Source organism: Leopardus geoffroyi, chromosome B2, assembly GCF_018350155.1.
Source record: "Leopardus geoffroyi isolate Oge1 chromosome B2, O.geoffroyi_Oge1_pat1.0, whole genome shotgun sequence".
NCBI lineage: Eukaryota > Metazoa > Chordata > Mammalia > Carnivora > Felidae > Leopardus > Leopardus geoffroyi.
In genome coordinates this window covers 90782206-90805067 of record NC_059332.1, presented here as the reverse complement: position 1 = coordinate 90805067, position 22862 = coordinate 90782206, and the positions used below count along the sequence as shown (strand labels likewise).

Below are 22862 nucleotides of genomic sequence, written 5' to 3'. Positions count from 1 at the left end.
CAAGACTTCACGTGAAGTAAAATAGGTTATTTTTTGCAGTATTTACCTTTCAAATGAGTTTTCTCTTCTAGACCTTTATTTAAAAACATACTCTTGGGGCGCCTGGGTGGCGCAGTCGGTTGAGCATCCGACTTCAGCCAGGTCACGATCTCGCGGTCCGTGAGTTCCAGCCCCGCGTCAGGCTCTGGGCTGATGGCTCAGAGCCTGGAGCCTGTTTCCGATTCTGTGTCTCCCTCTCTCTCTGCCCCTCCCCCATTCATGCTCTGTCTCTCTCTGTCCCCCCAAAAAATAAATAAACGTTGAAAAAAAAATTTTTTTTTAAATAAATAAATAAAATAAAAACATACTCTTAATCAAAAATACCTTTTTCTTTTAATTTTTTAAAACTGTTTATTTATTTTTGAGAGAGAGATTGGAAGAGAGAGAGAGTGCACACAGGGGAGGGGCAGAGAGAGAGGGAGACAGAGAATCCCAAGCAGGCTCTGCACGTTAGTGCAGAGCCTGATGCAGGGCTCGAACTCACTAACTGTGAGATCATGTCCTGAGCCAAAACCAAGAGTCAGACGCTTAACTGAGCCACCCAGGCACCCCAAGAATACCTTTTTCGAAAGAGAAACAAACCAAGAAACAGACTCTTAATTATAAAGAACAAATGGATGGTTACCAGAGGGGAGGTGGGTGGGGGGATGAGTGAAATAAGGGTGCGAATTCAGGAGTACACTTCTCATGATGAACACCAGTATGAGGTATGGAATTGTTGAATCACTATGTTGTACACCTGAAACTGATATAACACTGTATACTAACTATACTGTAATTAAAATAAAATTTTAGGGGCGCCTGGGTGGCTCAGTCGGTTAAGCGTCCGACTTCAGCCCAGGTCACGATCTCACGGTCCGTGAGTTCGAGCCCCGCGTCGGGCTCTGGGCTGATAGCTCAGAGCCTGGAGCCTGCTTCCAATTCTGTGTCTCCCTCTCTCTGACCCTCCCCCGTTCATGCTCTGTCTCTGTCTAAAAGTAAAATAAACGTTAAAAAAAAAAAAATTAAAAAAATAAAATAAAATTTAAAAAAATTCCTTTTTCATCATTTTTTATTGAGTAATGCCTCCTCTAAGTTAAGGAAAAATAAAAGCTTAATCTTATTATAAATACAGAAATGATTCTACTACGTATCTTATGTTGGTAGTTTTGTTCAAAAACTTTATATAGAAAAAGTATGTTTGTGTTAAATAAATTAGTATTAACAGCCATAAATACTCAGGGGTGCTTTAAGATAACTATAAACATGAAATATTTGCAAACATGAACCAAGACATATTGGCAAGCAATTTGAATGAATTCAGTAATTTAATCAAAGTAGCCAAGGAACCAGGTGATTTCATATACTCTGTAAAGCAAATGTGTATGTGGTGAAAACTTCCTTTTCTTTTTGCATTTTAGAAGACATGTGTTTCCTGCCATAAAAATTTATATATAGTCTCAAAACTCTGTGACTTCTATAGGAACCATTGTTTCTAACTTCTTTAATCTGTTTTTCTGAAAAATAATACTATATTCTCATTTTATGTTTTCTAATGATTTTATATTGAAACAGTTAATGACTTCTCTAAAAGTTAAAGCTTTTCTGGGTTCCAGATGAATAATCTGGCCCATTTATGGTTGATTCAAGATTATCAAGACTGACAGATGGATTGCTTTATAATGTAAAACTTACGGTTTCTTCATGATTGGTGCTCAGAAAGTCAGTCTCAGAAAATTAAGGTTATATCTCAAAGCATCCTGGTTTCTCTTAAATGGCTATTGTGGGTTTATTATTCTTGAATGCGTGGGATAAATTACTTTTGAGTTTATGTTTTAAGTTTAAGCCATCAACAGTTCCACAAACACCCTCTCAGCTCTGTAAAATAGTAATCATCCCTTCTGTATTTCTAAAACTTGATTATCTCAGGCCCGAGATAAATCCTTAGCTCAAATATTCTATGATTTTATAAAGAATCCTATATTTAGCTTCTCTAAACTGCACATTTTAGAGACTTTAATCACTATGCTCACTCAATTTATATCATTCCAGATTAAAATGCCTGCTTATATCTCACATGGGATTCCTCCTTCCATTTCTTTTCGCTTTTAGGGAACAACTGTAGGTTGTGACATAAAAAAATAACATACTTTCAGATACAGTTGGGAAAATTAGCCTGGCATGTTCTTACAAGAGCAACTAGGAATGATGCAAGAAGAAAATCTCTTTGGTAGATATAATAATCAAAATGTTTATTTCATTTATCATTCTCTTGGCTTAATAAAAGCCATCCTGTAATTTTTAATAGGTATCCAAACTGTCCTTATACTTCTAAGTACCATTTTTGTTCTTAAATTTCTAATACTGATAAAAAGTAGTTGAATTTGTTAAGAGACAAATACATATTTTATATAAAATGTAATATCAAATCCCTTAACTCTTATGATCATTTTTACCTCATAACTTCGATCTTGGTCAAAATCATAAAAAGAGAAGAGAAAGAGTGAAGATTTTAGATAGAGAAATCGAAGTTTTTAAAGTCTTCATTTTCAGATATAGATGTCATTAAATTCTATGAGGTATCTCCAAGTTCATGACTATAAAAACAATCTTCAGTAAAAATATGCAAAGTTAATGATAGAGGGAAGAGGGCAAAACAAATAGAAACTAACTGTGGAGATGCTTAATAGGCTTCAAACATTGTAGCTTTCTATATGTCTATTAATGAAATTATCCTGACCATCGAATTTAGAATTTTGGAGTTAAATTGGAGTTGTTTAGACCTGACTTTGAATAGATACTGTGACACAAACTATCTGTGTGATCTTGGTCAAATTATTGACCATACCAAGCTCTAGTATCTTCATCTGTAAAATCATAATATCAAGATCAAATGCAGTTGTTATGAAGATTAAATGAGATAATAGATTAAATTAGATACATAATGCTGTTAATATGTTGCTTGGTTTTTAGAGAGCCACCAATACAGATAGCTACACTCATCAGTACTTCCTTTATCACTCTTCTCTTACTGATTTTTCCATCTGACTGGATCCCAAAGTCCTCCTTATTTTCATAAGTAGACTTATAATCATTCCACTATATACCCAAGAATATCCTTGACTGTCTCTTATATTCTAAATGGCCTCAACAGCATACTAAGTACTTTATATACATTTTATCTCCTTCATTCCTGGTTACGGGGTGTAGGGTGGAGCTTCCTGGAAACTTGGAAATGAGGCTGCCATCTGAGAATTAAACAAGATACCGTCCACATATGAAGGATGTAATTATTCTTATGTAAAAACAATCAAGATAAATAGGGTTATATGAGAATAGATGTTGCCTACAATTAAAGGATGCAACTTGGCATACTTCTTTTAAAACTGGGTGTGAATGACAAATTTGACAAATTTACAAGTACACTGTACCTAACTACTGACCCTCTTTTTATTCTTCAGAATGCAGCTAGAATTGTTCGTGCTCTTTTTGAAATTGCTCTGAGGAAACGTTGGCCTGCCATGACCTACAGGCTCCTGAATCTTAGTAAAGTCATTGACAAGAGGCTTTGGGGTTGGGCTAGCCCTTTGAGACAGTTTTCAGTGTTACCACCACACATTCTAACAAGATTAGAAGAAAAAAACCTTACTGTGGATAAGCTGAAAGACATGAGGAAAGATGAAATAGGTAAGAAGGAAGCAAAAGTGTTTTAATGTATTATTCTGTACAAATAAAAGTTTATTAGATATAAAAGAGAACTATTGTGCATTTTCACATTACTCAAGATAAATTTTTACCATTTTAAATCACGTTGGTATCAATATGTAAATAACATTTGTTCTTCTGTGTTTATATGATGTTGAAAAATTATTTCTCCATACATTTTCATGTACCTGAACATTTTATTGGACAAATGTATAATGTATTGACTAGTTAATATTTCACATTCAGAACAGAATAGACATTACATATGAAGGGAGTCAGGCTGAGGAGGAATAAGGGGGGAGGGATAAGGTCCAAAGATGTAAAGAGAGGTTGAGGTAGTTATTTCACTTGTATAGTGAGAACACTTTCAAGATAGAATGGTAGAAGGGAAGTATCAATGAAATAGAGAGAACTTGAGAATATTAACGAAGGAAGTTGAGAGCACTCACACTGGAGTAACATGTAAATGTTGTATCAAAATAAGGAAAATCACTTTAGTTCAGATTCTGGTGAACATAGAACATTTTGATCTGTTCATAATCTTGCTTTAAGAAATTATATTACGAAGGACCTAGATAGACAAGAAATGTTGATACTATTAAATATAATCTGTTTCCACTTAATTGCTTGAACTGAAGTAGGAAAATGTCTATAGTTAGTCACATCTGTTTGTGACCCCCCCCCCCCGACCCTGGCATTCCCAGACATAACTATTTCAGAATCTAATCATTCATGAAAATATGTATAACTTGTTAATTGTGTGCTATGTGACCATATTTTATATTTTAGCATTTTTCTGGAAATGAGTTTGGATGGGTGATTTGTGTTTTATTACCAAAACATTTCCTATCATGGTTATAATGTTGAGAAATAGACTTTCTGTAAATTAATGGCTGTTTTCACAAAATACTGAATATTTTTATACTATGTCATGAGCTAACTAGGAGAAGTGGAACTGTTTATAGTAGTTTAAACACTGTCAAGTTTCAGTAATTTTAAGAACCCTATTAATAGCTGAAGAAACCTTGATACTGGTTTTCAGAGCTATGAATTGCTAATTCAAGTTAACTATTACAAAATATTCAAACATGCCAGGTCAAGAATGTCAGCTATTCTACATAGCAAATCATAAAACAAGCAATAAAACCACCTTCTCTGAAATCCCATTTACAAGTCAGATTATATTGCTTTTTTTCTGTCTGAACACATTTCTTCTATGTGATGTTTTCCTTACAGGTCACATGCTGCATCATGTGAATATTGGGCTCAAGGTCAAACAATGTGTTCATCAGATTCCTTCTGTTACAATGGAAGCATCCATTCAGCCCATCACACGGACTGTCCTCCGAGTGACGCTCAGCATCTGTCCTGATTTTACTTGGAATGATCAGGTAAAAGTGGAAAATATCTATATCCATGATAAACAAAATGTCTATACTGCAGGTTCAATTATACCTCCTTACATATGTCCTTAAGGCATGTAGAAAATCTCTAAAAAGAAGATACATTGAAGATTTATTTTAAACAGTATAGTAATATTTACTATCATCCTCAAGAAAAACATGGTATAATACATTAATATGTCAACCAATGAGACCTTTCCAGAACTCTTAGGTGACCTAAATATTTAGCATTGAACAACAGTTTAGTGATTCACTTTCATAGTGACTTTGCCTATTAACTCTGTCTTCTTTAATTTTCTCTCTGGTATCTTCATATTTGCCAGTCCTACTTACTCTGTCATTTGAGTCTATTAAAAAAGTCAAGATTCTTCGTGCTAAACAAGCCCTTTAATCCTGATATTTCTCCAACTATCATTCTCTTCTTTTCTTTACCATTAGACTTGTAGAAAGAGTAGTCTGTATTTTCTTCCTGGTCACCAGTTTCTCTCCTGCTGAGACTACTTTCTCAGTGATTACTAAAAACTGACCGGTTGCCATAATAAATGACTTTTTCTCAGATCTTTTTTACTTCTCTGAACATTCAGCACTATACTTCGTCCTTCTTGAGAATGCCCTTCCTTGGCACCCATAACATGCCTGTTTCTGTTTGTATACCTTCGATTCTTCTTTCTAAATCTTAGGTGTTACTGTTTGTGTGTGTGTGTGTGTGTGTGTGTATGTGTGTGTGTGTGTGTGTGTGTGTGTGTTTAGGAAGATCTACTCTTGATCCTCTTCTTATTCTGTCAAAATTTTTAAAGGTCTGTCTTTTCAGTAGTTACTGTACAAAGAGTACAGTAGAGATTGTAGATACAAAAGAAAGTAAGTTTCAATCCTTTCTTTCAAGAAGCCAGTGGAGGAAGGCAAGGAAATCAGTAATTGTAGTGGCAATTCCTACTTTACATGGTTATTGTAAGGTTCTAATTCAGTTTCAGTAAATATCTTCTACATTACCTGACATTTGTACATCTTTAATATGAATTAATTTTGTCAGTGTGCTCAAAAATTACCCAACCGCAGTCCTAATGCAAATCTACCACTGGTCGTAAACTGTCCTAACCAGTAATTTCTTCAGTTTCCTCATCTGTAAACATAAGTAATAATAATAATAATTAGTTTTTCATAGAATTTCTGTGAGAGCTACATGATAGAAAATTATATTTAATATTTGTATAAACAAAGTTTCACGTAAAATATAAATTAGCCATATACTCATATTTCATTTTGTATTTAATAGAGTATTTTTAAAATGCATAAAAGCTTTATTTTTTTTCACACTGTTTACTTCTGTCAGTATCCATAGAAAATTTTTTACAGTTTGGTTTAATTCATTAGTATGATAGTGTACTTAATTGTTTTTATTGTAAACTCTATCAGTTAGAAAGCTGTTAACTACAAGAATAGAAAACCTAACTGTCTCAAACTGACTTATGCAGGAAAATATATTGTCTTCCACAATAAAAGTTCCAAAGGTAGAATAGGCTCCAAAGGTGATTGAGTCTTTTATGTAATGCTATAATTTAGGGCCCATCATATTGCTGTCCTGACACTCTTGGCTACTTTGCAAATATTTTCATGCTTCCTTGTTCACACTTAACAGAGAAAGGTAAACACACCCCTACTTCATTAACCCAGAGCATGGACTAGAAGACTTTTTCTTCAGTCTAACTGGGCTGGTATTGGGCATGTGCCTATCCCTTACCACAAGCTGTTTGTTGTAAGGAGGATGCTGTAAGCTGATTGGCTTGTACTAACCAAAATCATCCTGAGAGATGTGGTCACCTTCTCCTGAGTCACATTAGAGAAAGATGAACACTGAACAAGATTGAGCTTTGTTAGGGAAAAAAAAAAAAAAAAGAGGGAGAGGAATGAATACACGAAATATAGTATATCTAGCTATCCAATGGAATATTATTTGTCAATTAAAAAGAATGAAGACTGATGCATGATACAACATGAATGAACCTTGAAAACATGGTAAATGAAAGAAGTGAATCACAGATGCCCACATATGATTCTATTTATATGAAATGTCCAATATAGGCAAATCTTTATAGAGAGAAAGCAGATTGGGGTTGTCAAGGTTGCAGACCAATGGGGGAAGATACGTAGTGACTGCAAATGGGTGTAAGGTACCTTTTTGGGGGTAGTTCTAAAATTAGATTATGGAAGAGTTTGTACAACTTTGTGAATATATTAAAACCATTGAACTATATACTTTAAATGAGTATACTTTGTTATGTAAATTATACATCAATAAAGCTGTTAGAGAAGAATGGCTGCTGGGTGTGCAGACAACAATATCCCTTACTTGAGTTAAAATATACGTAGTATTAGAATCTTATTTTTTTTCTAGGTCCATGGGACAGTAGGAGAACCTTGGTGGATTTGGGTAGAAGATCCTACAAATGACCATATTTATCATTCAGAGTATTTTATAGTTCTAAAAAAACAGGTAAACATGGGTGTGTTGCTCTATTATTATGTTGCTATTATAGAAAGAAGAAAATATGAACTAAATAATTTCTGTTTTTACCTATTTCTCTACAATTTCATAATGCCATTAAAGCTTTATTTATTATTTTTTATGTTTCTATTTGGTTTTAAAGAAAACAGGAATTGCATGTTATTGTATTCATATATTCAATGTGATCTTAGTTTGAGAAATTGAATTGTAATTTTTATCATGGTTTAAGGCATGACTTCCAGAGGAGTGGAATATGTCAAATGGATGGGATAAGTAATGTAATAGATAAATAAAATTAAATAAATAAAAATTACTAACTTTAGGTTATTTACTAAATAAAAACTAATAACTTTAGGTGTTACAAAAACAAAATACTAAAGAGTATTGGCTCACAGAGTAAAAAGGGCATTTTATTTTATTTTTTTTTCAGTATATGAAGTTTATTGTCAAATTGGTTTCCATACAACACCCAGTGCTCATCCCAGAAGGTGCCCTCCTCAATACCCATCACCCATCCTCCCCTCCCTCCCACCCCCCATCAACCCGCAGTTTGTTCTCAGTTTTTAAGAGTCTCTTATGCTTTGGCTGTCTCCCACTCTAACCTCTTTTTTTTTTCCTTCCCCTCCCCCATGGGTTTCTGTTAAGTTTCTCAGGATCCACATAAGAGTGAAACCATATGGTATCTGTCTTTCTCTGTATGGCTTATTTCACTTAGCATAACACTCTCCAGTTCCATCCATGTTGCTACAAAGGGCCATATTTCATTCTTTCTCATTGCCACATAGTACTCCATTGTGTATATAAACCACAATTTTTTTATCCATTCATCAGTTGATGGACATTTAGGCTCTTTCCATAATTTGGCTATTGTTGAGAGTGCTGCTATAAACATTGGGGTACAAGTGCCCCTATGCATCAGTACTCCTGTATCCCTTGGGTAAATTCCTAACAGTGCTATTGCTGGGTCATAGGGTAGGTCTATTTTTAATTTTTTGAGGAACCTCCACAGTGCTTTCCAGAGTGGCTGCACCAATTTGCATTCCGACCAACAGTGCAAGAGGGTTCCCGTTTCTCCACATCCTCTCCAGCATCTATAGTCTCCTGATTTGTTCATTTTGGCCACTCTGACTGGCATGAGGTGATATCTGAGTGTGGTTTTGATTTGTATTTCCCTGATGAGGAGAGACGTTGAGCATCTTTTCATGTGCCTGTTGGCCATCTGGATGTCTTCTTTAGAGAAGTGTCTATAAAAAGGGCATTTTTTAAAAATTTTCCATAAATAACAGCAGAAAGACTCAATTTGATGCTGGCATATCTTTAACTGTGATGCTTCATCCATGATTTCTCTTTTTATTGAAGAGAAAGCAAGCTTCAGGCTGGGAACCTTGGGTAGACAGCAGTAGAATTTCATAGTGATGTTTTGTGTTCATGATTACTTTCTATTTATGCTAGTTCCTCTTATTTCACTTAATGTAGTAATAGAATTTAAGGAAAAATATTAAGTACATAATTTGGTAAAAATTATGAAGTTGAGTAATTTAATGCATGAAGTTTGGGAAATTCTGATGAGTCAAACTGGTAACTTGTTAATACATGATGATATGCATATATAAATAATATAAATTGAGTATAAATTTTACTTTCAACAATATCAGGTATCCTCAGAAGGAAACCACCTACACATTTCTAAAGTGCCTGAAAATCTCGACTATTTAGAAATCTAAGATATTTTCTTTATCTTTAGTACCTCTTGCTGTAGATATCATTGTCTTAACCATAGACTGAGAAGGCCTTTATCATTAGCATATTCATGTTCATTTGAGACTTTATTTCACATTAGGTTATTAGTAAAGAAGCTCAACTACTGGTGTTTACAATCCCTATTTTTGAGCCTTTGCCTTCCCAATACTACATCCGAGCAGTGTCTGATAGATGGTTAGGAGCTGAGGCTGTATGCATTATCAACTTTCAACATCTGATTCTACCAGAGAGACATCCTCCTCATACAGGTAACATTGAATAGTAACTTGAATCATTGATTTTGCAGAAGTGTTGTGTTAATTAAAGTTGCAATTGTCTATACTTAAAAGTTGTCTGAATCTGAATCAGAATCCAACTTATTTGTCAATATAGTTTGAAAAGAGACTTTCTAAAATAGATTGCTATATATACATTTGGTAGAGTTTCATGGTGGGCCTTAATTTTGTTTTAGTTCCAAAAACATTAAAGTAAGTCTAGTTCAATCTCATAGTTCTAATAAGCATGAGACTCACTATTTCTGTATTATTTTGCCTTTATCCCTATTTTTACATATAATCATTACAATTTCTCCATATTTTCTTCCTTTTCCATTGCAAGTGTTAATCTGTGCTCTCTGTGAAACTTTGGAGGTATACTTTTTCTTTGCGTTTATTACTGTTTACTTAAACTTATTTCTAGTATGTTAAATGAATTAATTAAAGTGAATTATAGGTTCTTTTCCCTCCATACAGTGTGCTTCTACACCAAAAAAAACAAATGCTAATATTAAGGAATTAGATAATGCTATCACTACAGAATAGATTCACTATACCTCAAGTCACTTTGCATCCAACAAACAAGTACCATTTTTGTTAGTTCTGTTCCTCCACAGTAATATGATAAAAGGGTATATACTAGTCTGCAATATCATGTAACAGTTTTTCATTGTCAACTAACAAGAATCCATTTTAGATTTTTGCAACATGAGCAAGTATGTTTATATTGTGACTTATTAAAGAAGCAAAATTTCATGAATGTTTATATTGATACTTTCCAGTGGCCTATATTCTATTTCAAAACTATCTTTAGGAGCACCAGGGTGGCTCAGTCAGTTAAGCCTCTGACTCTTCATCTCAGCTCAGGTCTTTATCTCAGGGTCATGAGTTCAAGCCATGTTGGGCTCTTAAAAAAAAATCTTTAGATTGAGCTATTAATTTATTATATTAAGTTTATTTCTTACTGAGAATTCATAATTGATAATTATTGATTTCAGGAGGCCTTTAATTTATAGAAAATTGAAGGTCAATTTTTTTTTCATATAATTCCTCTGAAGACAAACTCTTTGTTTTTTCAAAATAAAAATGTTAGTAAGAACATTTTTATTAGTTCTTACTAACATATTTTTAACAATCCTTTGGGAAATGAAAGAAGGCATTAATGTGACTTTCATCTTTGCCATTTTTGTCAAATGGGTACCTTGTTCATTATCTTAACATATCTTAAAGGGAAATACTTTAGACTACAGCTTAAAACCACTTGGATATGTTGATAAAACTAAAAAAGTTTGTCAACAGAGAAATAATGAGATTGTAGTATCTACTGATATACTCACTGAAGAGGACCCTTCTGCTTTTCTTCCATCAAATATGCCTATATATGATATCTAGAATCTCAGAATACATAACGATGTTTAGTGCTTTAGTTTAAAAATACATGCTACCATCATCACTAGTAGATCTCTGACTTCAGTAATTGATTTTAACGTGCATTAACATTATATTTTAATGCTCAATTTATCACCTCTCTGTTGAGTGGCCAAGCACATATCATCCTATTTACATAATTAGTTGACTTCTGACTACATTTTAAAAAGCAGTAAATGTACCACCGTGACATCTCAGTTGATACTATAAATGCATGATGTAACCTCAGTGATTCCCGGTTCTATTTGGCTGAGTGTGTGTGTGTGTGTGTGTGTGCACGCACGTGCGTGTGTGCATGCATGCAGGTGTGTACGTGGGTGCATGTGTGCATATGGTGCCTCACTGAGCCTAAATCAGCCAAGAAAATTCTTCAACTTTCATAGAAGTCAGTCATTTTAATTTATATCAACAATATATATCGACAATCGATATATACCAAAATGTTTATTTTTTAGTTCCTATTAAGAATATGTCTATGCCTTGATTAGCATTGCAAGGTAAGACTTCTTCCCTTCTTGATTTCAGTAGTACAGAAAATTTAGGAGATTATAATCTGCTATAGAAAACATGTGGTTAGCTCTCAAGTACCTATGTAATAGAGTAGAGCTGTGGAGCTAAGATAATATTTTAAAAATAGCTTTTTATTTTCAAGTGTAATTTTTGAGAAGAGAATTCTCCAGGCTTTCTGTTATGTGTTTTCTCAGTGCAGTTCTTTTTTACTCCGTCATTCTCTGATTTGAAACTCCCCCCTGAGTTTCTTCCTTTAATTATTTTTAGTTTAGTTTACATTGGCTAGAGCAATAGCTCACTCAACCATTCTGGTTTGGCCCATTTTCTAACAGATTAAAGGAAATTTCTTATTGGTAACCATTCTAGCACTGAAGTTTGCAAGTGGTTTTCCTTTTTCTACAGATAGGGGTAGATTTAGTTTTCTTCTATACCATGCATATTTTCGTTCACCTGTTATTCAAATTACTTTCCTGATTGGGAGGAGCAATATAGGTAGGTAGGTAGGTAGATGGATAGATAGATAGATAGATAGATAGATATAGGTATAACATTATATTCGGTATATGGGGACTCCCCCAGAAAAGTGTCCAGTTCGTCAACATTATAGATGTAGTAACAGGGAAAAAAAGATATGTAACAGTATATAAAAATTTTTGTTAAGTCTTTTTTTCCCCCTCTAAGGAATTAAAGATTATTATAATTTATTCCTAAGAGACAATATTCAGTATTGTGCATTTTTTCCAGTTTTTTTAATGGCAGTACGTGTTTCATCTTTTCAGAATTACTGGATCTTCAGCCTTTACCAATCACAGCTTTGGGATGTGAAGCATATGAAGCACTATACAACTTTAGCCACTTTAACCCTGTGCAGACACAAATATTTCATACCCTGTACCACACAGACTGTAATGTCCTCCTTGGAGCACCCACTGGATCAGGAAAGACTGTTGCTGCTGAATTAGCCATTTTCAGAGTCTTCAACAAGTACCCTACTTCAAAGGTCTGTTTGAAAGAATCACATGCTTACATTAAATTAGAAAACGCAGTTCATAATCTGTAAACTAGCCAGTTCTAAATACACATCGGGACACAAGCACTCTCTCAGTGAATTTTCTGAGCAGGAGGTGGGGGTGCAGGGGACCAGATCAGTATTAGATAACTGGCCAGAAGAAAACTTACCTTAAACTTTGGAGTTCTCTAGTTAGGTTTCTAATGTACATGTCAATTTCCACATGTCTTTTTCTCATTATAAGATACCTGATTCATAGCCATATTTATAAGATAAATAATGACTTTTAATCACATCCTTTTGCTATAAAAGAAATCCTAATCTGGGCACCTGGGTGATCAGTCGGTTGAGCGTCCGACTTCGGCTCAGGTCATGATCTCACAGTTTTTGGGTTCAAGCCCCGCATCAGGCTCTGTGCTGACCGCTTGCTCAGAGCCTGAAGCCTGCTTCTGATTCTGTGTCTCCTTCTCTCTCTGCCCCTCCCCCGCTCACGCTTTGTCTCACTCTTTCTCAAAAATAAATAAATGTAAAAAAAAAAAAATTTTTTTAAAGAAATCCTAATCTTTAAACAAATACAGTTTAATTATACACAGGAAATACAGAGGCAGTTTTATTCCACATTTCTGCAAATGCCATATTATTAATGTAAAGTAATGTGGCAAGTCAAATAAGTCTTAAATTTATGCTTTCCTGAAATGTGAAGTACATACTCATAGTTTAGAGGTACATATTTTTCAGGAAAGCTAATTCATACATTGTGATTGGAATTATGTGGTATTTTCCTCATCATTTATTATTTTAGAAATGTTTTAACTTCCTTTTTCAGTGATTTTCAATTAGCGACTTTTCTTCTCTGCTTAGCTTGAAGTTTTCCTACTTCTCAGTCTATTTTGTGGTTTGTGATCCATTATGAGACCTGTTAATACAATAGTAGAGCTCTCCTATCAATTTGAAACATTTTATAAGGGAAATTTTTTTTTTTTCACTGAACATTCTGTATATAGATTTGGATTATTAAAGACCAATTGTTATTAAGAAAAGGTAGAATATATGACTAGCATTTTCCATAAAATCTCCATTAAAATTTAAACAACCAGATTATTTTTTAGAATTTCAAAAGTAGTAACTTTTTTCATGGAGGAGTTAGAATCTTGATCATAATAACAGGAAAAACTTATTTTCATCAGAATATAAAATACTTAAAACACCTTCAGTGACTTTTAAAAAATATTTAATATTTTCTATGTCAGTATTTTATGATGTCTTATATTTCTGTCTTACTTTGGATGAGGGTAATTTGAGCAAGTTAGTAACTTTCCCCATTAATTTTAAATTTTAAATTTTCAGTAATATAAGATACATTTTTAAACCACACTGTCGTATGTGGATGAATTTTACGGGGTTTACCTTTATTTGAAAATGATGTTACTATTTTCATGAGATCTTTTTACCCTCCCCTCTGCTTTCAGGCAGTGTATATTGCACCCTTAAAAGCTCTTGTACGTGAAAGAATGGATGATTGGAAAGTTAGAATAGAAGAAAAACTTGGTAAAAAGTAAGTTCTTGCTTTATCAGAAGATGTGTTTTAAGTAACCTAAAAGGATGAACAAATAAAAGATTTTCACAAAAGTGTTGAGTGCTTTTACAGTGATTTTCATAGTCTTTTATTTAAGGGTATTGTAATTACTGTTAAAAAAGGGTATTGTAATTACTGTTAAAATGTTATCACTATTCCCATTGTTTTAGTATCGAAAAATGAAAGTCCTTTAATTATTTAATATGAATACTTGACAAAATAATTCTCTCAAAATTTTTAAATTCTAAAACTAAAGAAAAATAAGTTTTATCTCTTTATTTTCCTTTCATATCATTCACAGTAAGTCCCAGAAATCACACTGAGGGCATTTTGCTTATAAATAATCTACCAAAAAATAGAAATTCGTTAAAGAACATGACTTTTTAAAGAATATTTTAGTATTGCACAAGTTTATTCATTGTGGTATTGTTTTTCCTAGCAAGGTGGCAGGTAACCTGAGTGTCCAATAGAACATGACTAAATAAATTATAGTACATTTACACAATGCAAAATATTGTATCATTCTATTAAGAATGAACTTTTTATATACTGAAGGAGTGATCTCCAGAGATATTATAGAAAATGTTTTTAAGTAAAGTATCCTATCTTTTACTTTTTTAAAAAATGGTAAAGAATATATGTTGTTGCTTTAGAATAAGGACCAGGTGATTGGAAGATAAACATACTACAGAGACTGCTCACCACACATTCTTTGAACCATGTGAATATATTACATATTCAAAATGATAAAATACAAAAATAAAAAATGAATAAAAATGAGCAAAAGCTTTGGGAACACTATACTTAGGGGAACTAGTCTTACCCTTTTTTGTTTTTTTAGAATTAAGTTAGATATAAAAACTAGTGATTACCTAAAATTTAGAATTGGCCTTCAGATTTCCCTCTTTCTCACTATAAAACTGAGGTCTTCTTAGAATGAGGTAGCACATATTTGCCCCAGCATATCTTGTTTATGTCCTAGTATGTTTGGATTTACCTATAGTATCTATAGAAATTTTTAGTCTAAAAAAAGAAATGAAGCTTACACGTAATTATGTTCTTAGTGAATGCCTCTTTATGTCTTAATAAATTAACACTTTCCCTCATTAGAAAGGTGTTTATTCCAACATATGGAGAAGGAAGTATGAGTTCAGCTCTATAAAAACACATAGAGCAGAGACTTTGTAAACATAATCATAGCAAAGTTTGACACCTTTGCATATCTGCATGAAAGTTAGATTATCAGTGATTTCAATTGATATGTTCTGTTACAATTCTTAAGAAACATATTTTGGACTCAGAAAATTTCAGAAATCAAGGGGAGATAAAGTAGTATTAAGCATTATAAAATTTTATTCTGAAGGATAAATTTTTACCTTTCCAAGGGCATGTGTTTTCTGAGAAAAAGATCATTTTCTTCCTTTCCAGAGTTATTGAACTAACCGGGGATGTGACTCCTGATATGAAATCCATTGCTAAGGCTGACCTTATCGTCACTACACCAGAGAAGTGGGATGGAGTCAGTAGAAGCTGGCAAAATAGGAACTATGTGAAGCAAGTCACTATTCTCATCATAGATGAGATCCATCTGCTTGGTAGGTACCACTGTATCTGATGCCAGTTTACATATTTTGACTCTCATACTTGCAGCAGCCAGCGTCGGACTTGTTAAATGATTAACATGTATTATTCCTATTTCCTAGGGGAGGAAAGAGGCCCTGTTCTAGAAGTCATTGTATCTCGAACAAATTTCATCTCATCACACACAGAAAAGCCTGTTAGAATAGTTGGACTATCTACTGCATTAGCTAATGCCAGAGACCTTGCTGATTGGCTCAACATTCATCAGGTATATGGAAGATTGATAAATAGGCATTTAATAGTGTGGCTTAGGTGGCCATATTAATGAGACACTGTTACATACACTTAAATAGGAAAACAGAAAATGATTTCTTTCTCGTTTTTACTCTAGATGGGCTTGTTCAATTTCCGACCATCAGTACGTCCAGTTCCACTGGAAGTTCACATTCAAGGCTTCCCAGGTCAACATTACTGTCCTCGTATGGCTAGTATGAATAAGCCTACATTTCAAGGTAAGCTTCAGATCCTTGGAGTAATTTGTATGGTAGCATTAAATGCATTCGAGATAATTCGGGTTTCTTTGAAATGGCGGTACTGTTCCAACTTCCACAAATGTGTAAAACAATTTACTTCAGCTGTTAAGGAAAGAAAATGTGTGTTGAATTAACTATTGAATATTGGAGAGATTTTGTAGATGATACTGTGTTGGTAGTAGAAAAATGTATTCTTAAAAAGTAAATCATTCTTAATCTATTAAGTTATTTTCTTATGGTAGTAGCTTGAGCAAATGATAAATAGGAACTATAAGTGTAAAAAAAAATCACATAATCTTAATTTTTATCAGAAATCCTAAAACTTACAAATTTCAATACCTTTTTTTTTTTTTACAGTGTTCTGCTTCATTTTTTGGTTTTCCTTTTCTAACAGATTAGGCAAGCAGGAAAGATTTAAGAATAACACTCCTATTTTATTGAAACATGTTTTGTTTAGGCTGCATAAGGAATATTTATTATATCAATTAAAAATAACCTCCAAAATAAATTCTCTAGTGTGAACTGCTGTTGATTGTGAGGTGACAGTTGTGAGGTGACTTTTTCGCTGCTGTAATTAGCCTGATGACAGAAGCAAAGTATTGATTGTGAACTAGAGACCAATCTTGGCAGTTCAGATTATTTACACCTCCACAGAAGCATTGTACAAAATCACTAATGAACAATAAATCTGCCGTGAGCTGTTCAGCCACACCTGTTCTTGCAGCAGCAAAAATCCATTAAATGTTGAGGTTTAAAAAAAGAGACAGATTCATTCATGATTATGTGTACAAATGATACCAATATTGTACTAATATGTGTATTTTAAACATTGTATTTCCAATACAATTTATCAAAGCACTACCATTTATATTCTGATAAACTGTGAGTGAGAAATAAGATAGTTTATTTTTCACGGTATGTATTGTTGTGATTGCTTGTGTTTATGTAAGGAATGGCCAATTGCATACCAATGGTTGAAAGGAAGCATTTGTGTTATATAAATCAATAGTAAATAACTGAAATACACTTCTCTAGATATAATATCAGTACAGAAGCTGTCCTTATAAACTATTTATTATACCTGTAGTGTATCACTGTATTTCTTTGAGTTTAGAAATAGGATTTTATAGCTTTATTTTCTTACTCTTCGAGTATAAATATAGTGAAGTTCATGTCAACATTTTCATTATAATCCTTGTTAAGAAACAAGCCTATAGAAAGAAATTCTGCTGCTCACATTTCAAACAAGAAATTACAGAAGGTTGAATTTTTTTATGTAAAACTGTTAAATATCTCTGTGTTAAGAGATCTTTGTACACATAAGTGTTAATTTCATATGTGCCATCTTATCAGTATTTCGGAGCCAATGTAAAGAAGCCCTGTTTCCAGTTAGGTCAGATGATTTATGTGGCTCTTTAGGTAATTTTTTTTCTTTCAGTCAAATTACTCATGTTTCAAACTATTCATTGCATCTTCTGTGTGTCTACCTTCCATGTGAATCTCTGTCACTCAGACAGAGATTCAGACATGATATTCTCTTCAGCTCTCTTCTACATTCTGTTATCTTTCCATTTGAAACCTTACACATATGTTTTAGAGAAAAGTAAAACCTTCATTCGACATATCTCTGACTAGTTTATTGATATAAAATCTTTTTTTTTTAATATTTTAATGCTTTTATTTATATCTGAGGGAGAGAGAGAGAGAGAGAGAGAGAGCACATGAGTGGAGGAGGGGCAGAGAGACAGAGACAGAATCTGAAGCAGGCTCCAGGCTCTGAGCTGTCAGCACAGAGCATGATGCGGGGCTGGAACTCACGAGCAGTGAGATCATGACCTGAGCTGAAGTCGGTTGCTTAACCCACTAAGCCACCCAGGTGCCCCACAAACTCTCTCTTAGTTATTCCATTCACTAGTAATGACAAAAATTAAAGGAAATTTAATTTAAAGGAGCTTTTCTTAGAGAGTTTTCATCACTAGGTAGGACCTAACTCTCTCCCCCAACCCTAGGACCAGTTAACTCTATAATATCGTTGCTTAGGTGAGCAGAAACACAACTCAGAAAACTCAACCTTAGATTTAGTATTCATATACAGCTTTTACTGAAGAGTCTCAGCTTTTGTGTTACCTTCCTCAGCAACTCAGAGTAGAACTGGGAGCTGACACAGTTCAGCTTCCCCTGTCCAGGCAATATGCTCTCGTAGGTAGGTTCAGCTACCTTTCCTTTCCTGTCATTTCTCCAATATGTTGTCAGATCCAAGTAGTACCACAGATAATGCTGAATTTCATGACTAAATTAAGAATTTATTTAAATCAATGATACTAGCTTTCCTGTATCATCCATTTCATATCCTAATGACATTCATATTTGGTTGTAAGTAGCTTGCTTACTCTTATTGTCCACATTTTCCACAACTTTTCAATAGCAATTAGAAGCCATTCTCCAGCCAAACCTGTTTTGATATTTGTCTCATCAAGACGTCAAACTCGTCTTACTGCTTTGGAATTGATAGCTTTTCTGGCTACTGAAGAAGATCCAAAGCAGTGGTTGAATATGGATGAAAGAGAGGTAAGCAATGTATTTTATTTCTACTTCTTATACATGTCAAATTAGTTTGTATTATAATTAATGAAAATTACATATTTAATGATGTGTAGTTTTACTCTACACTAAAAGTTTAGTATAACATTACAGAAATTTTGGGAAAAATATAGGAAATGCATAATACTGCCACCTTAACACCTTTAATATTTTTATGTATTTTCTTCCAATATTTTCCTGCTAAATAAGTATTTTTATTCCATATTTACTTCCATATGTTTTCCCTTCAACATCATCAGCTATGTATATTTTAATATGCATATTTGTCTTTCTATTGGAGTGTTCACTGCCCTCATGCAACTTATAATCAATTTTGCAAAATTAACTTCCTATAAAATGTGTAATATGACCATTTTCAAAACTTTAGAAAACACTAAATGTATAAAAATTAAAAACCTGTTGTTATCCTGTAGCCAAGTAGTGAAATTTGAAGCAATTAAAATTTTTTATGTCTATACAATTCTATTATGTGGCCATTCCATTGTATTTTTCCTCTATCATTAGATAATCATGCACCTTTATTATTATGGTTGGTTTTTATTTAGACTTGTTTCCTCAGTGTACAGTTCTAACTTAAAATGCAATGGGTCAAATAATGTGTATATTTTTATAGCTTTTCATATACACTGCTAATTATTTTCCAAAACGCACATCCCAGTTAATGTCCCCACCATTGATATGTGTATTGTCAGTAGTGTATGAGAGTAACAGTTTTACTACATCCTCATATGTTGTAATTTGTTGATATATTATAGATAAAACATTCATTATTATTTTAATGTACACCTTGATTTTTGTCTGATTGACTTTCTTTTCTCTGATTTGTTTGCTATTGGTTGTCTCTTTTTTTTGTGTGTCTTCATTCCTTTGAGGTTTTATCTTTTGCAGTACAGCATTTTCTTAAAGATTTGTATGAGAGCCTTACCAAATTAAAACATGCACTCCTGAAACTTAGTATATGATACCACTTTTTTCCGTATATGTTTATGACTACATACGGAGACACACATATTAATCTTTCATCTGCTTTTATTAGTTAATTTCGCTGATTCCTTGCATGTCTTTTTGTCTTAGTAGCTTTTTACAAGTAGTTTTTGCATTTTATGTGGTACAATCAGTTAATATGGTTCTTTGTGTTTCCTTCCACTACATCTAAATGTAGATATTCCTGTTTCTCTCCATGGATTTATATATAGTGATTTTCCTTTTTTGTGCTTTCCTAGTTTTTAAAAAATACTTTTTCTAGTTGGAATTATGATGAAAAACAGATAAAATCAGCAATAAAATTGTTGCATTTTCTGCCTCTTCCCACCATATCACCCCTTTCTGATCTCATGCAGCCTGAAGAACAGTCAAAACAGTGTTTCTAACCCACCAGTGTCCAGTCTCAGCAGCTGGCATATGTTCCCCTTCTACTTCTCATGACTCATCTAGGATTAGTGGACCTGGTAGATGATACTGTATATATATATTATAGTCATGTATTAACTAATAATTTGAAATGCCTGCAGGTGACCTTATTCACTGATAAGTAGCAGACCCCAGTATTAGCTTCATGTAAAAGGTATCACATGAATCCTTTAAGTAGAGTAACAGCTACCCTTTTATCTCTCAAGTTTCATCATTACTTCCTTAATGTTAGTTCCTTAATGTTACTTGTGTGTATATATGAAATATTTAAGATAAATAACTTAAGATAAAAATAATTTTGTCAAAAGATTTCCTGTCCTATGTTATTCACTTAGTATGTCCAAATAGTCACCCTGTTGTGTCTAAATGGTATCTTGAACTTAGGATGCAAATGGTGAAAAGTAGATGTAGGGAATATTGATGGTTCATATGCAGCATCTGTCTGGGCTCAATCTTTTTTCTCTTGGGTCTTAAAGTGTTCCAAATGGAGACTTTTCTTTGAAGTCAAGGTACAAAGTACATACCTATTGAACACATTTTGGGACGTTTGCTCAAAGTGTATTTGTGTGTGTGTGTGTGTGTGTGTGTGTGTGTGTTGTGCGTGTGCATGTGTTATAAAAGGCTGTGTGTTTAGAACGTATGTGACTCATACTAACCTCAAATGTGAACCTCATGTGCTCTTCCAAACTAGAGTGCACTTACTATTTGTTTTTTATTTTAACGTGTGAGACCTAAGCAACTGGATAGCTCAGCCATTGTGTAGAATTACTTCTCTGTTTTGTTTTTTTTTATCAGCACAAAAATTTATCACCAAGGCTAATTAGAAACCATAGAATTTGTTTGCATTGTTTCTGCTATTTTATAGATTTTCACTGCTAAATAAGACAGCTAGAAATTATACCATTCTTTGGCATTGTATCTCACCAAGCACACTACAATAATAGGACCCTCCAGGCTTTGTTTTAGTCTTTCTTCTAAAAGCCATCACCTTTAAAATCAAGATTTGAAAGAGTTTGCAACTGATTGATATGCAGATTCAATCTGATTATACCAAAAACCTATAACGTAGGTGTTTCAGTTGTTGAATTCCTAATTACCTTAAAATAGGAGGACTTTTTAACACCGTAATCTTTATGAGAGTTACTTGCCATAATATCCTGGACTAGAAGCTTAGTGACAATTCCTGTTGCTGCTTATTGTACAGTTTCAGATTGGTGTTCTGTGGCAGGACCAGGTAGGTTAGGTCAGCAAAGTAAAAAAAAAAAAAAAAAAAAAAAAAATCCATCTATCTTCTTCAAAGTAAATTATCAAAGTAAAGTATTGGGAAGCAGAAATACTCCTTCAAGTGTGTCATTGATGTAAAATCCTACTGCAGCATAAGGAAACCCCCAAAGTAATGCCCTTTCAAAGTTCCTTCAAAGGAAGACTTTTCTGCGGTGATTTCAGAAGTGTGTGGGCATATGCTACCATGTCCCTTGGATTCTCAGTTTGATGCCCACCACTTCCACCATTAACCTCAAATGATTGTTGGGCTTTTACATCATTCTCTCAACTTTCAAGTCCAAGACAGAAACATTGGAATACCCGAGCTTCGGCCTCAAGCATGCAGCAGGAATGAGAATATCTTCCCTTCTTTGGCCTTTATGCAGTGGGTGAGATATTCAAATGCTGGCTGGCTGTCAGTAGTCTTTTATAGTCCTTTACCTGCCCAAACTCATCAAACACCATTCTCTTCATACCTACACTTTAAAAAAAAATAAAAAAATTTCCTTCTAACAGCTAACCCACTTCTCCCTCATATAACCAAAATCCACTCATCTTTCCCCAAGGCAGACAACTGAAAATTTCCTCATGACTCTATCGGTCCTAGATTTCTTGGTTATATCCAGTCACTCTCTGGTTCTTTTACAATCTCGTCTCAATATTCTCTAGCCAGCGGACTAAAGTATAAAGTTACCTACAACCCATACATGCTATATTCAAAAGTGGAGGGTAGAGAGGAAAGAGAAATGAAATTGGTTAAAATAATGTAAAATATGTTAATTAAAATATATGAGATAGCAAAGGTAGAGGCCACAGCATTTATTCCTGCAACACAGGACCAAACATATTTGATTGGGGAGCCAAACAGACATTTGTGATTTATTTTCTCTACCATCCATCACCTATATACTTCTTCAACCAGCCCCTGAGCTAATTAAGCTTTTTTTGTCCAGTGGAGTAACCAAAACCCACCTTCCTGAAACACTGGAAATTGGATTTTTATATATGCTTACTATATAAGGCTTTAAAAGTTTTTGATTAATTTTTCAAGTGGATAGTGTAATGTGAGAAGATTTCTCTAGGGTCCATCCGAATTTTTCCCTCTCCTTATTGCTTAGCAGCAGCCCAATTTCTTTATCAGGATTGGTCACCTAAACTACACTATGACCACATTTTGATTGTTCACTCCATAGAATGAGAGATGTGGCTATTTTAGCTTCTAAGTAAATTGTTACATCCCTTGGATATTAAGCCTCCAAACTAGCAGAGCTAGAATTATAGGGAAGGGAAACAAAAATTCTCCAAGT

The 22862-nt window shown here is 33.7% G+C and overlaps 1 protein-coding gene across 4 annotated transcripts in view; it reads left to right on the top strand.

The window, feature by feature from the left end:
• The window catches only part of ASCC3 (activating signal cointegrator 1 complex subunit 3), a 355335-nt gene that overhangs the window by 224449 nt on the left and 108024 nt on the right, over positions 1-22862 (top strand). For all 4 annotated transcript variants that reach the window (XM_045499142.1, XM_045499143.1, XM_045499144.1 and 1 more), the window contains exons 21-30: positions 3480-3705; positions 4960-5114; positions 7519-7617; positions 9470-9638; positions 12362-12582; positions 14061-14146; positions 15596-15762; positions 15871-16016; positions 16140-16260; positions 18707-18849. In XM_045499142.1, the coding sequence (XP_045355098.1) occupies positions 3480-3705; positions 4960-5114; positions 7519-7617; positions 9470-9638; positions 12362-12582; positions 14061-14146; positions 15596-15762; positions 15871-16016; positions 16140-16260; positions 18707-18849 (1533 nt within the window). The remainder of the gene's footprint in view (positions 1-3479; positions 3706-4959; positions 5115-7518; positions 7618-9469; positions 9639-12361; positions 12583-14060; positions 14147-15595; positions 15763-15870; positions 16017-16139; positions 16261-18706; positions 18850-22862) is intronic.